Source organism: Falco biarmicus, chromosome 3, assembly GCF_023638135.1.
Source record: "Falco biarmicus isolate bFalBia1 chromosome 3, bFalBia1.pri, whole genome shotgun sequence".
Classification (NCBI taxonomy): Eukaryota; Metazoa; Chordata; class Aves; order Falconiformes; family Falconidae; genus Falco; species Falco biarmicus.
This window is the reverse complement of record NC_079290.1, coordinates 49,281,220-49,295,819: the sequence shown is the minus strand read 5'-3', so window position 1 is coordinate 49,295,819 and position 14,600 is coordinate 49,281,220. Positions and strand designations below refer to the sequence as shown.

Sequence of the window (14,600 nt, the reverse complement as noted above, 5' to 3'; positions counted from 1 at the left end):
CTGAGTATTGTTTACTGCCAATCTGTCTTACGTTTTTTTCCTAAAAGCGTTAGTCAAACTATTCAAATTATAGGTACTATTCTGTTTTTAAATGAGAGGAACATGATGCAATTTTTTGATGTTTAATGTCTGGTTCTTTCTAATTGTCTAGTAGCAGCAAACTGTGTCCTAATTAACTAAGTTGGTAAAACGATCCTTTAACAACACCTCTGTAGTTTTCTATGAGGAAAAAGATTCTACTCTGAGAATGACTAGCTGACAGGTATTTTACTACACCCTATGAAAATATGACAGTTGTAACTGCAATCTATATGTAACGTCACATGTGTCAGAAGGCATTCAAGGGTTGTCCAGAGTATGGCACAGACTCCACGTTTACTTAGTAGTGACATCTGCAGTTTCTGGCCACAGTTTGCAGAAGGAAAATGTTTACTGACTACTCTGAACTGAAGATAATTTATCGGTATGTGGATTTGAAATAAGTAGACATCACTGCTGTAAAAGAAATTAGCCACAATTTTTATTTCTTGCACTTCATATCACTACTTTTTACAGTGCCCCACTGAGCAGTGGAAAGAAGCGTATCTTACTGATTTCATTTTACTGTGCATCTTCAAGTCCCTAAAGTTTGAGGGGGTTTAAATCTTACTAAGTAATGCCAACTTAATAGCACATTTGTTTGTTATTTTTCTCTGCTCACTAAAAAGTAATTTTGAAATTCTTAAACTACTTACAGGAAACACCTTTATTGTACTGCAGTTCAGTTCTGAATGCTACTGGTCTGCACTATTTTCATTGTGAAAATTCAGGAATGGTCATAGAACACACTTGAAAATCCTCTTTATCTTGTAAGGAATTAGACTGCAGTAAATCATAGTAAGACCAGCAAGTTTGACAAGCTACCTCTGTATTTTACTGTCAGTCATTATACAGTCTATCTATTATGGACTACATCTAAAGCAAAGAATGGACAAAAAAAATAATCTTGCATTAACAAGTTATTTTCAGGAAATAATTTCTGAGGTCTAAAAAAGCAAGTGTTGAAACAACCAGAATTAATTATTTCTGACAAAAAAAAAAAAAAGAAAAAAAGAAAAAAAAGGATCTATACTTTCAACAAAACCCGTAAAGGTAACTATAATAAGGAACTAACCTTGGCAAGCTCACATACAGACTCAAAATTAATAGCCAGATCAGCAGCTACAGGTAATGCAACCTGACAGGACATCCTGGACTCCTGAAGGGTTTATACCTGTTTTACAGTTGAGAAGTGTGCATGGAGGCAAGAAACATGACAAGAGGACAGGGGAATTCTTTCCCTTTGGTTAAAGGTTAACAGAACAACACAGGAGAGAAAAGCTGTTATTTTCTATTGTCTTTGCTGGGCTTATTTAGGTGTCCACATGCTACTGAAGCTCTGTGTATTATCCTACTCCTAGACCTAACTACTCTGACAGAAATTTTCAACCCTGCACCTTTCTCTGCCACTTTTTTCCCCTTCCCTTATCTTGGCAACAGTTGTACTTTCAGAGACCTTTTCTAAGTATCTTTACTCACCTAATTCAAAGCATTGCAATTAGAAAGCCAACCCCCATGACTAACAAAATACAGCTAGGCATCATTGTATCAGTTGCAGACAGACACATTAATATCCTACCATACACCACTGCTGCACAGTTTAGACCTGCTCCTTTCATTTTGGGGGGGAAGAGAAGAAATATTTTTCTCATGGAGAGCATCAGGAAGTTAGCACTCCTGACAGACAGCTTCCTATTTTATCTGTACCTCACTAGAAATAGAGAAGCTGAACCTAAAAGGAAAAGAAGTCTGGAAAATAAGCTGGAAACACTGTATAATTTTAATTCAGGGCATTAATCATTCAGCAACACAGAACGTGTGTCAGGAGCACAAAAAAGCATCAATAAGCTCCTGCTTTGCTAAACTGTTATGCTTCTGTTCTATGACATTATGTCTGTATAGCATAGCCTACCTACTTCCAGACCACCACCAGCACGTGCTGTAACAACCTGTCAAGGCAAAGGGAGTGAGCACAAACGACACTTACGCAGTCCCACAGTGTCATGTTTGCCGTTGTCATTTCTGTTAGGTTGCACTAGTGGAGCAAATGAAACAGCAAGGATATTTTTACTTTCCCATGTGTTCTGTCCTGTTCTCAAGATCTGTGTTAGCTGCGTAAGAACAACAACAAAAAAAATCAGTAGTTACATTTTTGTCACTCTCAATACTATTCAGACTGGCATTCAAATACACTACTAGTTTCATTTGCTTCACAACTAATTTATAAAGACTGCTTTATGAACAGAAAGGACTTTCATATTTCTTGAAATTGTAATTGTTCACCTGAGTACCAAATAAGGCTCTTTAGCAATGGGAAGAGACGCAGCAGGAAAACAAAGGCCCAAGGTAAGTTTTGCTCTTTCTGATTTTTCCAAAAGATCACAGAATAAGTTGGAAGCAACCTCTGGAGTCTCCTGCTTGAACAAGACCAACTTCAAAGTTAAATCAGGCAACTCAGATTTTCTGATGAAGTTAAAAAGATCTTCTAGGACAGATTCCCCAACCTCTCTAGGCAGCCTGCTGTAGCGATAACCGTTGTAGTTGTTTTTTTTTTTTTTCCCCATATGCAGGCAGAATGCCCCCTTGCTGCCATTTGTAACATTCTTCTTTCAGTTTGCTATGTACCTGTGAGGAGCACTGGACTCCAGTCTACCAGCTAAATTCTCCACCCTTTTCAGAAGTCAAGTCAGGAATTAAATGTTCCCTTAGCTGTTTCTCTGCAGGCTAGAGTAACACAGATCTTTCAGCTGCTCCTTGTACTTTACATGCTCAATCCCCCTAACCATCTGTATATAAGGTAGAAATATTCACAGTTTTGATTTTGCTTTTGAATTGTGTCTACCTCTAAGTTGGATTCCATAAATTTCGACTGACAATATCTTAGTCCAATAAATACTAAAAAAATACTTACGGAACTGAATCATGCAACTATGTTTAAATCACTTTGGTATTTTGAGAAAGCAGATACATTATGTGATAATTATTTCTGGAAGATAGAGTAACTAGCATGTTTAGCAACAAGCATTTTAGTAATTATCCATATTTAGGAGGACATCAGCCTGAGTCCCATAATCTGTCTTAATTTCCCTATTAGTAAAACAGGGAGGTACTACTTACCTTCGTAAAGCCTTTTGACATCCAAGGATTGAAAGTGATAAAAGTGCGAACGTATTATTAAAATAATACACCTGTCTAAAAAACCATTTCATCTAACACAGTAAAACAACACTGGAAACTGCTGAAAATAATGTCATGTTGTTTCCTCCCCTAGCAATGTTCCACTAATCACAGTTATTTCCCATTTCTGACACAAATTCTCTGGTTTAGAGGGTGGTTTCTTTGTTTCAAAGCAAATCTGGGACTAGTATAACTGAAATACTATGAATGGAGTTTAGTTTCAGTGAAGACAGTTTTGCCACCGACTTTGTTGGAAGCAGGATACTGATGTTTTCCTACGAGTTTAAGGGAAAACCTTTCAAGACCATTAAAAAAGACTAGTATCTGCTTAACTGCAACAATACACTGAATCACAGTATTAGTTGAATGTTAACTTAGTCAAATATACATTTAAAAGCATTCCTTAAATTATATATTTCTCATACTAAAAGATAAAAAGGGGAAATTGTCACTAAGTCACCTGATCTTCTATAGGCATTACTAAAATGCCTCCCACTTTCAATAAAATTTTCATGTAGTTTTCATGGTCTTTCTGGACTCCAGCTCCACAGTAAATCCGGTCATATTGATGACTGTCTGAGGCTATTTCCAAACAATTACCAACCACAAAGGCAGGTTCACAGAACTCAAATCTAAGGGGAAGAAAAAACAAAAGAGGGGACATTTCAAATGAGGATTTTTAAGAAAAGCCAGTCCAGATAGAAACAGAAAAATATTTTTCATACCTTCCTTTATGTAATGAAGAAAAATTAGCATACATACTCTAAAAGTCTGTAGTTAGGCAATACTACTTGAAAATAATGGGATTTTTTTCTGCTACATCAGGGACCAAAGAAACATTCTTAAGCAGTTATAATTATGTATTATGCAAAACAGAAAAGGCCTCAAAGCAATAAGAGACTTCCTAAGTGCAAGTAATTAGATTTGTTTAAAGAAACCTTACAAGCCATACAGCAGAAGTGCCTATAAAACAGTAAATTCATCAACAACATGTGATATCCAGGCTGTTTGATAAATATTGAAACAGTTAATTTCCTAATAGCCCTCCCTCTATTTTTTTTAAAGATCAGGCTTTTAAAAGACTTGTTTTCCCCTAGCTCCCAATTTTCCACCTTGAGCCCAATCCACTTTTCCCAAAGAAAGGAATTTAATGGAAAAGACTGACATTTTTTGGCCAGACAGAAAGCAATAAAAAGAGATTCTCAGAAGCATCTAATTTTCATCAGCAAATCGAAGTTATACAAACACTTTCAAGTGGACCGAAGTTAGTAACAGAAGTCATAAGGACTGTAAATAGTCTTTGTCACTGCATAAAATACCAAAGGAAACATGTACAGCACAGAGCCTTATTGCTAAAGCTGCCTATTTTCTCCATTACAGTGATATTTTCGAACATTTTTCAAATCTCTGAAGTACCCTCCTTCTTCAGCTGTTAACATCAAGGTAATTTACCTTTTTGTAAAAAATTCCTTCAGCGAGTAACTACATTTTTTCCCCAAATATTTTAAGATTACAAAGTAGCTCATAGAAAGGCTTTATGGTTTTCTTGGGGGGGGGGGGGGGGGGTGTATAAAACAAAAAATTCCAAGTAAAATCTAACACGCTGTTGCATGAAACAGTTCATAAACTTAATCTGGCAGTATTACAATCCAAAACATCTCAAACTTCATCCTGAAGGAATGACTTCTAAAAACTTCTTCAAATACATATAGCCATTTTAAAAACTTTACAGTTGACCATGATTGGAAAATAATATATTTTTTTTTCTTTTACTTGGCTAGCAGTAGCAAATCCCAGTACAACACCTGACAACATTCAAATCAACATTTCTTCAGTCACAAGGAAACCTGGCAGCTTTCACTGCTTAGGGATGCTGCCTATAAGGCTTGGCTCACTTTCCCATCTATACCACTGCCATTAACAAATTAGAATTCTATTAAACTGAAGTTTTTTCTTGAAGTATATCATTTTTTCCCCAAGATGGGATGTTTGATCTTGAAAAGAATGCAAATGCTTCCTTTTTTGTCTAGTCATAGACTGACTCCAGAACCCTCTACCAACTACTCAACAGCTCATGTGCTATGTGGCAAACAGTCCACAAAGTTGTTTCCTCTTCCAAGTTCAGAGGAAAAATTGAAGTTTACAAACACCGGTAGATTACAAAGGAAAAAAAGGGAGAGGGAGGGAGCATAGAGAATGACTGTTGCACAAACTGGGCAGCTAGCCCAGCATGAACTGTAGTTGAAATAATTTCAGATTAACAGAGAAAGATCTAGAAATACATTAGACAAGGTTAAATGCTGGGAAGAAACTGAAACTTGAGGCACTGATCACTTTGCTGACGAAGCCAACTCATTTCATAAGCACTTGGACTATCACGTATTTTTCTGTATTCAGTGAAGGTCAATCAAGCAGTTCATGCTACAGTTTAAGTCAAGCACCACATCAATTTAATTTGAAAGTCTGAGTAAAGTACTTTTGTAGGCTTCAAAAGTACAAGGGTGGGGGAGCAGGGAAAGAGAAAATATGGTACTTTTCTAAAATGCAGTTTTAGATCTTGAGACAGTCCCTAGTTATTTTTAGAAAAATGAAGACAGCCTGCCTGCCTAACCTGGCAATTTTCACTTGTGATCTTCTCAAAATGCTCCTCTAAAAGCTGGCAAACTTATTACCAGATATGTCTAAACTGCTTCCTCTACTAGAAAGCACCTTAAAGCTCATGAAGCCACTGTTCACACCCTCTTAGAACAAGCAGGAGCACCAAACTCTTAAGTCAAAAATACAAGACAAAAAACCCCACAAAACATTCCCCAGACACAAAATACACTATACGTGAGCTATGGATTAAAATCCAGTAGTCTTTACAAATACAGTAAAAGCTGAAGAGAATTTCTTGTTTAGCTCCACAGTTTGAAGCCAGAAGGGCACAAAGTGCAAATGAAGGCACAGAAGCAACTTCTTATTATACCTACGAGATGGGTTAAGCACTAGAGACTAACTCTATCTATAGGCCCTTTAAATTGGCTGGACTGTGATCCACATTATTAGCACAGTTTTGTGGAGATGTGAGCCAGTTATTTATTAGTCCATTTACTTCAAAAAATAACCTTCTTCCCCCATATAGCTTCAGCTAGTTTCAATCCTGTTTGTCAGTAGCTGGAGTTTCCTGAAGACTCATTTCCCACAGCAAACCTGAACAGCGTAAGGACTAAAGTACATTTAATTCCTGAAGAACTCTTTAGTCCATGTCAGATGAAAACCAAGGAGGTCTACTCAGCTCACCTGGCCATGCAATGGTAACATCCATCTGGCCTGCACTGGTATGCCAGCTGCCCACTCAAACACAGGCAGTTTAGAAATTGCCCTACATACCTTCCTGTCACCCATAAAGCTAAAGATAGAACAAATACAAGGAAAAGGTTATAAACTGTCTCTGGTCACAGCACCATGCAAGTTCAAAAGCCAACCCTTTTCATTCGTGCTTCTCACAGAACCAACTGTTTCTTGTGTTACGGTATGAGCAGTAACAAAATGCCAGAAATAAAGGCATACAGAGCTCATGGTAGATTACAGACTTTTCAAACCTAGTAAATTGTACAATAGCAAACCTTACTCCTCCACACTCCCATGTAAACCTCACCAGTAACACAAGGAGACTCTTCCCCGACTCCCTGAATCTTCACAGCTGATTCCATTTTCACAAAAAGATACACAAGCCTCTGAATCAAAAATAACTGATAAATGCATGTAACGTTTTCTTGTATTTATCTAATCCAGTAATTTGTGATGACCTTCCAAAAGAGACTGGAGTGTAATTTTGAGAATTTGTTCCACTAGCTTTCCCAAATAATTTTCAAAATGAGTAAAACTGAACTTAACTTTGCTTAAGTATAAAAGACTCCATCATTTGATCAGGAAATTATCTAATAACTTAAATACAAAGGTTCTGCAAACACAAGGGAATAAGTGATTTTAAGAATAACTACCAAAAGCATCACAAGCCTGTTAAGTCTTACAGTATTAAAGTAGTATCAACTACATTGTTTTGCAATGGAACTTGAGCTAATGAAACCCATATTACTTTAGTCCTAATTGTCACTATCTGGCAAGTTGATTTTATTCCTATTGCCTTTAGGCTATCAAAACAGATCAGATATTCAATTACCTTCTGTGTTACACTGAACTATCTTTAATTAGATTAATGACACTGCTGGAAATAAAGAGTTTATTGCTTTAACATGCAGCACTGACAATCACATAAGCTACCTATCAAGATGAAGTAATATTTTGCTTTTTGAGTTACTGAGTTGAAATGGAACTAAGAAATACCAAGTGTTCGTGACTATTTGTTCACCTCAACCAAAGGGTCAGGGTGGCTTTCCAGAGCATTATGTAAGTAACAAAGAAAACCTCTTATTTCTTACATCAGATGCCAAAAAAAAAAGGCAAAAAAAGTAAAGCACTGGAACAATCTGGAGGAGTTTTATACACATTACGTGTTTAAACTGGTATCTTGATTACAAAAGAACCAAGCCAACAGAACAGAAAATGGAAGTTCCTACTATAGATAATAAAGCAACAGAAAATTTCTGTTTAAACAAGCACTTGCCAAAGGATAAATCTAAGCACATGCAGATCACATTTAGCAATGGCCTAAGATAATAAAGCAGTTTCAAGCACATAAAATACTGTTGACCTGATTTTGCCCTTCCATCTTTTGCAGATTTTAAACCTATCCTGTTTCAAGTTTATCCTCAATACAGCTATGGTACTTTTCTTCCAGATAACTGTAAAAAAAAAAAAAAATCTCTAGAAACTGAGGTGTATCTCTGTCTTTGCTGCAGGAACTTAAGAAAATCATCAAGTAACAGATTGTTACTGCCCATGTTCTTTTAAGATTCCCCATAGATACCAACACTAAGTATTACTATTGTGATAAAATGAATATTAATTTTAAAAAACATTTATAGCAAAAACTAATATTAAATTTTGTTGCTCCTGTATCCATATCCACCAATCTAGTATTTCTGTCATAGCAAGCCATTAACAAAAAAAATGAGCACATTCTTGGGCTAAGGTCTTCTACCTATACAAACTTCACGAATGCAGGATGTTATCCTGATCTCTCTTGGAGATGAAACCACATTCAAGTAGGCATGAATTGCCACCCTTTTTTTTTTCCTTTAGAAAAGAAGTAGTTCAATAGAATTGGGGAGAAAAGTCAAGTAATTTGAAGGAAAACCAACTTTCAATACCCACAGGCTTCTCTGATGGAAATAATAAAGTATGTCACAAGATACTTCAAAAAAAGCAATACCGACTACTTACACCTGTCTTTTGCTAAGAGAAAAATTAGTTCTTAAAAGCAGCATCACTCCAGCTACATTTTACACCTCTCAACTACTTCAGTCATACCAGGATATCTAACAGTACTCTTGTTCCTATCTCTATATTTGGTCACTCGTATCTCAGCTTGCTGCTCTTACAAACAGGAAACCCATTTCAGTATGAATTTAGTATAGTTTTCCCATCCACATTCATTTCCTGTAGTCAGACAACTCAAACCCTCCAAGTCATCTGAAATCTCATTCATAGCATCAAGCTGCTCCAAGTAATTCCCTTCTAATAGGAAATTTATTTAAATTTATTTAAACTTCGGGCACAAAGGACTATTCTTCAGCTTCAATGATGTGTAAGAAAAGGTTGGCATGTTGTTAACACTTGCCATTTGAACTACAGTGACACTGCACTGGAACAAAGAATTCAAAACCATTGCAAAGCAAATTTCACACCTGTCTCTTCATGGGGGAAAAAAACAAAACAAAAACCAAACACATTTTAATACATATTCCAAAACACAATGGTAAATCCAGCATAAGAACTCATGAAATTAGCTTTATATCATATTTCCCTTAAACCAAATACATTAATAACAGACACTGAAATGAATCTGCAAAATGTTCAGACTCTGAAAACGCATGATAAAACATTAAACTATTTTTGCTACCATGACAAGGAAATAACACTCACTTTTGTCCTATGCTAATATGTCATTGCCCTAATTCTAATATACTGCTGACCATATTTTCCAGAGAAGAGCTCCTCAGAATGGGGGAAGAAGGAAGAAAAAAAAAACCTAACCAAAAAACCTACAGCAGTTGTGGCAGAATAGTTTGGAAGTTGCCTATTCTTTTTACCAACAAAAAACTGACCTAAAAGAATTTACAGCAGCTGAAAAATAAGTGTTTCCTGTGTTTATTTAAGACAGACTGAAAAGCTACACATAATTTAATCTAGGAAGTTCCATCTCCTTTGTCCATTTGTATTAAAGAGACAATACTCCTAAAGCTTCTCCTATGTCAAACAAGAATTTCACAGACAGTAATCCTACTCGAAGTACTCCTAGACTCTGTTTAAACACCAATGCATTCACTGAAGGAAACCTTGAAGCAGCTTTCAGATCATTTAGTCATTTTTCAGGTTTTAAACTGACATAAAACTTTTCTTTGAAATCCACAGATGAAGGTCAATGCTCACGTGGCTTTGTGTGATATAACACACCACAAGAATACGCAACAGAATAATGAAATTACTTTCTGTTTGCTATGCCTCATTAGACTTTCTCATTTTACCTAACTGCAGAAGTGCATTAGAACTAGTATCAATCAGATTTAAAGGTACTTCGTATATTGCAGGAAAACATCTTCCTATTTGCCTCTCAATGAATGGTTCCCACATTATATTGTCTGATGTCTAGTTAAGATTAAATCACTAGCTAAGAAACTTTAAGCCTGCATCAGTTAGTATGGGAAAATGATTTTTAAAGAGCATCAATTCTTCTCCTGTGAAGTGGGACAGCAGCAGAGCAAGATGGCAAGTTCTTTCCACCTTACTATTTTCTGTTATTTACTGCTCATTCCACTTTGGTTAAGCATATTTTTTTTTTAAGCATTCTGAACTAGTCTTTGGTTCATGTATAAATGCGTATTTGTGGATTGCTAGCACATTTTGTGGAAAAGTTACACACATTTTACCTATTAGTATTATTATTTGAGAGACCTTCTGCACGTACACTACAAATTTTAAACAGAAACAAACATTAAATCTTTGAAAACAAAATCTACAACAACACATTTCTAGTCCCTTGCATCCAATTACAATAACAGTAATTTTAATCAGCAATAGAGTAACAGCCAAAACTGATGCTGGTAAAATTTCTATACAGTAATTTTGTCTTGAATATTTTTTCAGCTTCCACGCAATGCTGTAGAGACAGTGAGACACCTGTATGTCTACTTCACTTGTATCTGTCATCCTTTTTGGATAAACTTAGCTGAGGCTATATAATAGAATAACTATGACATCTAGTTTACAATTTCTTATAGTCTCATCAGTTTCACTGAGGTGGGCCAAAACAGATCACACAACTGTTTCTGAGGAAAACATCAAACACTGGTTCTTAAAAAACCCTTACAAGTAATCTCACCCTCCCTTCAGCATTGGTTTACAAAATTTAAATTTTGTTATGTACTATATGTAAACTGTATGTGGTGCTAAAACGAGAAATTACACCAAAGGAATAGGTTTTTATTCAATTCCATAGTGAATTTTAAGGAAAGTGGGCAGGAATAGGATGGTAAGAAAAAAATTTCTGTCATTTCAGTTTACTGTCAGAGCCCTAATATATCTATGGATAGAAGTCTGGAGAACAACTCATCTATTAACAAAAAAAGCAAAATATTTGCTTTCCTCTTTTTACTGAAGCAGAAAAATGGTTTAATAAAGTTAAAATTGTCATACTTTATATTGCACATATCTGTGAAGCAACAGATTTTATAGGAACCATGCACTGAGCACTGTCATCGCTTTTAACAAACTTTCTAAGTACTTTAAAACTTGCAGCAATGAGAGCTGTCCAAAGCAGCATCCACTGTTGGATTTATTAATTTCTTTATGAAAGATATTTCACGTATGGTTCTGAGAGGACAAGAATATGTATTTCTTCGACTATCAAATGCTTGAAGAAAGCAGGGTTTGTTCCTTCCTAGGTAAGAGTAGATTCAATTGTCATTTTCGGAGCCTTCTGGTTTATGATGTGTAGTATGCTTAATATCTCTAAATAAAAAAGGGATATTCCAAAAGCCTGTTTTCCTTTCCTTTTTGTTTAACAACCTCTGGCATCAAAGAATTCCACCGGAATTCTTGCAGTCCCTGTGTTATTCTGATTAAACTAACCTCAACAAGAATTTATTCACCACTAACAAAACCATCAGACAATTTGAAACCAAGACTAAGTTATAAGTAAGATTTAAACTGAGAAAGTTTATCAGTGAGTTCTGGTGACCATTTGCTCTTCCCGATTTGATTTTTTTACTGCAATTATTAATCAGCTGCACAGGCAGGATGGAGGTTTCTTTTCTTTGTGTGTATACAAGGAACTTTCCATTTGAAATCTGCTTTAATAAAAAGACAGTGAGCCTTCAGGGGCCTAACAGGAGCCCTAAATTTTGATGAAGACAAATGTTCTATGGAAGATTAACTTTACTAGTTTTCAGTGCTAACACAATCTACTACAGGACTTCATGAAGAAGTTTCACCCATAACAGTTATCCCAGAAGTAGTACTAGGGTTCTTGTCACTTACCATTGAAGTGGTTTCTTTTGATCCCGAGAAGGGTTGGTGATTTTCTTTCACAGCAGGGACTTCAACATCTTACCCACGTTTGGTTTTTGATAGGGTGCTAGAAGATGGGCAACCTAGCCTTGCCCTGTGGCTCTCTCTCCGAGCTGGATATTCTAGGTCTAGAAGTTGACTGGGAGCAGAAAAGACAACACATTCCCCTTCAATAAACAGGTGAAGCGGGGCCTGGTACTTGAACATACGTGTTTTAGATAGAGCCTTCTTATGGAATGTTTTTTTCCCCTTAACTGGCATGCATTCCCTGAAGGTTTTAAGAATGGAAGAGAGCCTTATGCATTTCAGGGTCAGAGAATTTGCTATACCTAAAATCTTTACACCTCAACCACAACACCACTTTCAGGTGCTTTCAGATGGAACTTCCCCTGTGCTTCTACTGGCAAACATGCGCCATCAAATAAAATCAAGGCAGCATTTTACTCTCAGAAGGAACAACTCCACCTCCGTTTAGAGGAAAAAGATTTTTAGATTGGTGGGATATGGATACAGATACAAGTGATTATGGAATTACTTGTCTTTCTGAAACAGGTACCTGAAAAGCTTTTCCTCTAATCAACAGTTCAACAGGCCAAAACTGAGAGAAGCTCAGCTACCAGAGGTAGACAACCCTTCCTTTATTTAAGCAGAGTGAGTCTCTCAAATCCTTCTGGACACACTATTTTCACATTGCTTCCAGTCTTTAGTCAAGCATCTATCCCAATCATAGAAAAGTAAATTTTTAATTTCACCAACATTCTTCTCAGGAATCAAGGGGGAAAAGTTAGTTTATACCACACAACACTGGATCATTCCCCCATAAAAATGGTTATCTTGTCATTCAATAGAAATATTCCATCTTGCTTTGTCAGGCAGAACCCCACGTGAATTATCATGACCCAGCTCCACAAAGAAGTCAGGTGCAAAGCCAATGGCCTATTGCTCCAAGCAAAGGAACACCACAAAGTTAGATACTGTTTATTTCGGATCTAGGTTGAAGCTCTCCGAGTACCCACCCATAAGGTTAAACCATCTTTTGTTTCAAAGGTTAAACCATCTTTTGTTTCAAAAAGGAGATTGCTTAAAATATTCAGACCAGACCAAAGAACATTATACACTAAAGAATGAACACAGGGAAGTGGCAATGTGAAGTTTTACAGAATTCCCCATCCGCATTAACTCCATTACTGCCAGGAAAATCAATCATAGTCTCTGTGTTCCTCCTGTCCCCCACGTACCTCGTTAGAGGCTGCTGGCAAGAGTAAGGTATTTTTCCCCATCACACACACACCCCTGCCCAAGCAATTAGCTTCATTCATACCAGTCTTGCCACATAAAATCTATTTTCAAACAGTAAGGATGCCTGCTAGATATATATACACCAGTGTTCAACAGTAGACAAGACACCGCACACCTTTTTCTTGGGTGGTCTTTCGTCCAAATACTAAGCTGACCAAATCAGTAGTTAAGTTCTGATGCCACAGTCCGCGCAACTTTGGGTAAATATCTTTCACTTATAAATGAAGATGCAGGAAAAAGTTACTGAAACAAGAATCAAAACCAAACTTACTGACCTAGAGCACATTACTTCAACAAGCAGATTGAAATTTAAGACATGCTGTACAAATTCACTTAAATTAAGAAGACACAGAAGGACCCCATCAAAGAAAAAAACCATACCATCTTCATTAACTACATTAAAATACAGAATCCTTACGAAGAAAGCAGTTAGCCAGAATCAGCTATGCAGACACATTACAAATCCCCCCTCAAAACACAAAATCCAACCAGCTCATCAGTACCATGTCAGCTGCAGCGCAGCTGTTTACCAAGTAGATTTGTATTAAAAAAGCACTTTCACAGAAGCGTAGCTTTTGTTAGGTTGATGAGGAGGGTGTTTCTGTAGCCATTGCTTAGTATTTTACTGTTGTGAGGAAAAGGTGGATTGTTAAAACAGCATGTGCCAAAATACAACGTACAAATTAGTGATAAAGTTCAGATCATATTTACCAGCCTGCTGACTTTTTCCCCCTCATTGGAGTAACACTGTATAATTAAAGATCATTTGAACTATGATTGTAAACAGCATGCAGCATTTATAACACTGTCCCCAGAGCCGATCTCCTGAATTAGGGGAAAATAACTCTCCTCTTTAAGAATATTTAGATCATTTACTAAGTATAATCACTTATTTCCTTCAAAAACAATATACATAAAACACTGACATTCATTTATGCCCAGTTTAGCAACTTCGGTGCTTTTTTCCCCCCCCAGATCTTGCATGTTTTGAATATTCTTTTATCAGTGTTCTGATATTCTTTTAAATAAATATCCTAATCAGATCTTGTTTAAAAAATAATGTTTTCTTGCTACCCCTGCACTCAATTTCTGTACATAAATCTATCACAAGATTGGAAAGACATTTCAATCAAAACCACCTTTTTGTATGTCTGAGTACAGGAATGTGCATCAGCTCATTAGCTGGCAAGTACATCTAACTTAGAGCCACTAACGCAGAATTATTAATGCTCACAAGTGACCACATTTCACACACTTTTTAAAGACAGATTATATAAAGTGCATCATGAAGTTCCTGAATGAATCAATTTTTTCTGGTTTCTATATGTATTTACCTGAACTAACATTAAGTGCCTGTATTAAAATTAACACTG

At 36.3% G+C, this 14,600-nt stretch overlaps 1 protein-coding gene across 7 annotated transcripts in view; it reads right to left on the bottom strand.

Annotated features, from left to right (window-relative positions):
* The window catches only part of PCMTD1 (protein-L-isoaspartate (D-aspartate) O-methyltransferase domain containing 1), a 46,708-nt gene that overhangs the window by 4,789 nt on the left and 27,319 nt on the right, over nucleotides 1-14,600 (bottom strand). For 6 of the 7 annotated variants that reach the window (XM_056330782.1, XM_056330779.1, XM_056330783.1 and 3 more), the window contains 2 exons: nucleotides 3,716-3,887; nucleotides 2,066-2,189 (listed from right to left, as the gene is read on the bottom strand). In XM_056330782.1, coding sequence (XP_056186757.1) covers nucleotides 2,066-2,189; nucleotides 3,716-3,769 — 178 coding nt within the window. In that variant the 5' untranslated portion in view covers nucleotides 3,770-3,887. Of the gene's footprint in view, nucleotides 1-2,065; nucleotides 2,190-3,715; nucleotides 3,888-11,898; nucleotides 12,068-14,600 lie in introns of those variants that run through there. The other variant, XM_056330781.1, reaches the window with a different exon arrangement.